The sequence below is a fragment of the Meleagris gallopavo genome, unplaced genomic scaffold, assembly GCF_000146605.3.
Source record: "Meleagris gallopavo isolate NT-WF06-2002-E0010 breed Aviagen turkey brand Nicholas breeding stock unplaced genomic scaffold, Turkey_5.1 ChrUn_random_7180001836059, whole genome shotgun sequence".
NCBI classification, from domain to species: Eukaryota; Metazoa; Chordata; class Aves; order Galliformes; family Phasianidae; genus Meleagris; species Meleagris gallopavo.
In genome coordinates, this window is record NW_011106844.1 from 1 (window position 1) to 745 (window position 745).

The 745-nt window shown below is 62.3% G+C and overlaps 1 protein-coding gene across 1 annotated transcript; it reads right to left on the reverse strand.

The window, feature by feature from the left end:
- Positions 1 to 16: 16 nt before the first annotated feature.
- On the reverse strand, positions 17 to 669 carry LOC104915634 (transmembrane protease serine 4-like; the record flags this gene model as incomplete). Its single annotated transcript, XM_010726547.2, has 3 exons — positions 17 to 189; positions 325 to 464; positions 546 to 669. Coding segments are annotated over 3 exons (437 nt in total), but the record flags the coding sequence as incomplete, so codon positions are not given.
- Between the last annotated feature and the right edge of the window lie 76 nt (positions 670 to 745).

Here is a 745-nt window from a genome sequence, read left to right on the forward strand (position 1 = left end):
GCAGCACAGCAGTGACAGTAAGGTGCAAAGGGCACTGACCCTGAGGACGGTGTAGATCCAGTCGAGGTACATTCGGACACTGGTGTAGACACCGGGTGTGCTGGGGGTGCCACAGCCAAAGCCCCAGCTGACGATGCCCACCACCTGCCAGTGCCTGTTTGAATACAGCAGTGGCCCTCCGCTGTCTCCCTGCCAAAGATCAACGCTGGCTGTGAGCATCACTCTGGGCACGCATCCCCTCCGTGGGGCTGTTCTATAGAACAACCTGCCCAGTTCAAAGAGTGGGCACCCCAGCGGGGTGAGACACCCAATGCTGCCCCTCACCTGGCAGGTGTCCACCCCGCCCTCGGGCAGCCCTGCACACAGCATCTTCCGCGTCACTTTGCCGTGGTACGCCTCCAGGTTGCAGCTCTGCATGCTGATCAGCCTCACCTCTGCCTGCTGCAGGGTCTCTGACAATTTGCCTGCACACAGCAAGAAGTGGCCGCTCAGAGGTGTCCCCAAGCAGCCCCCACAGTGTGTGGAGCCCACGATGTCCTACTCACCGTTCTGCTGCGTGTAGCCCCAGCCTAGCACCCACAGCGGGGTGCCTGGCTCCAGCTCCTCATCGAAGTAGGGCAGGCAGATGGGCTTGGTGCTGTCTGCAGGGCAAGGCACAGTGAGGTGCTGCTAAGCACCCCAAGCACCGCGTGCAGCCAGCACAGCCCAGGCAGTCGGTGCCTCCATCCCTCTGCACCACGTGCAC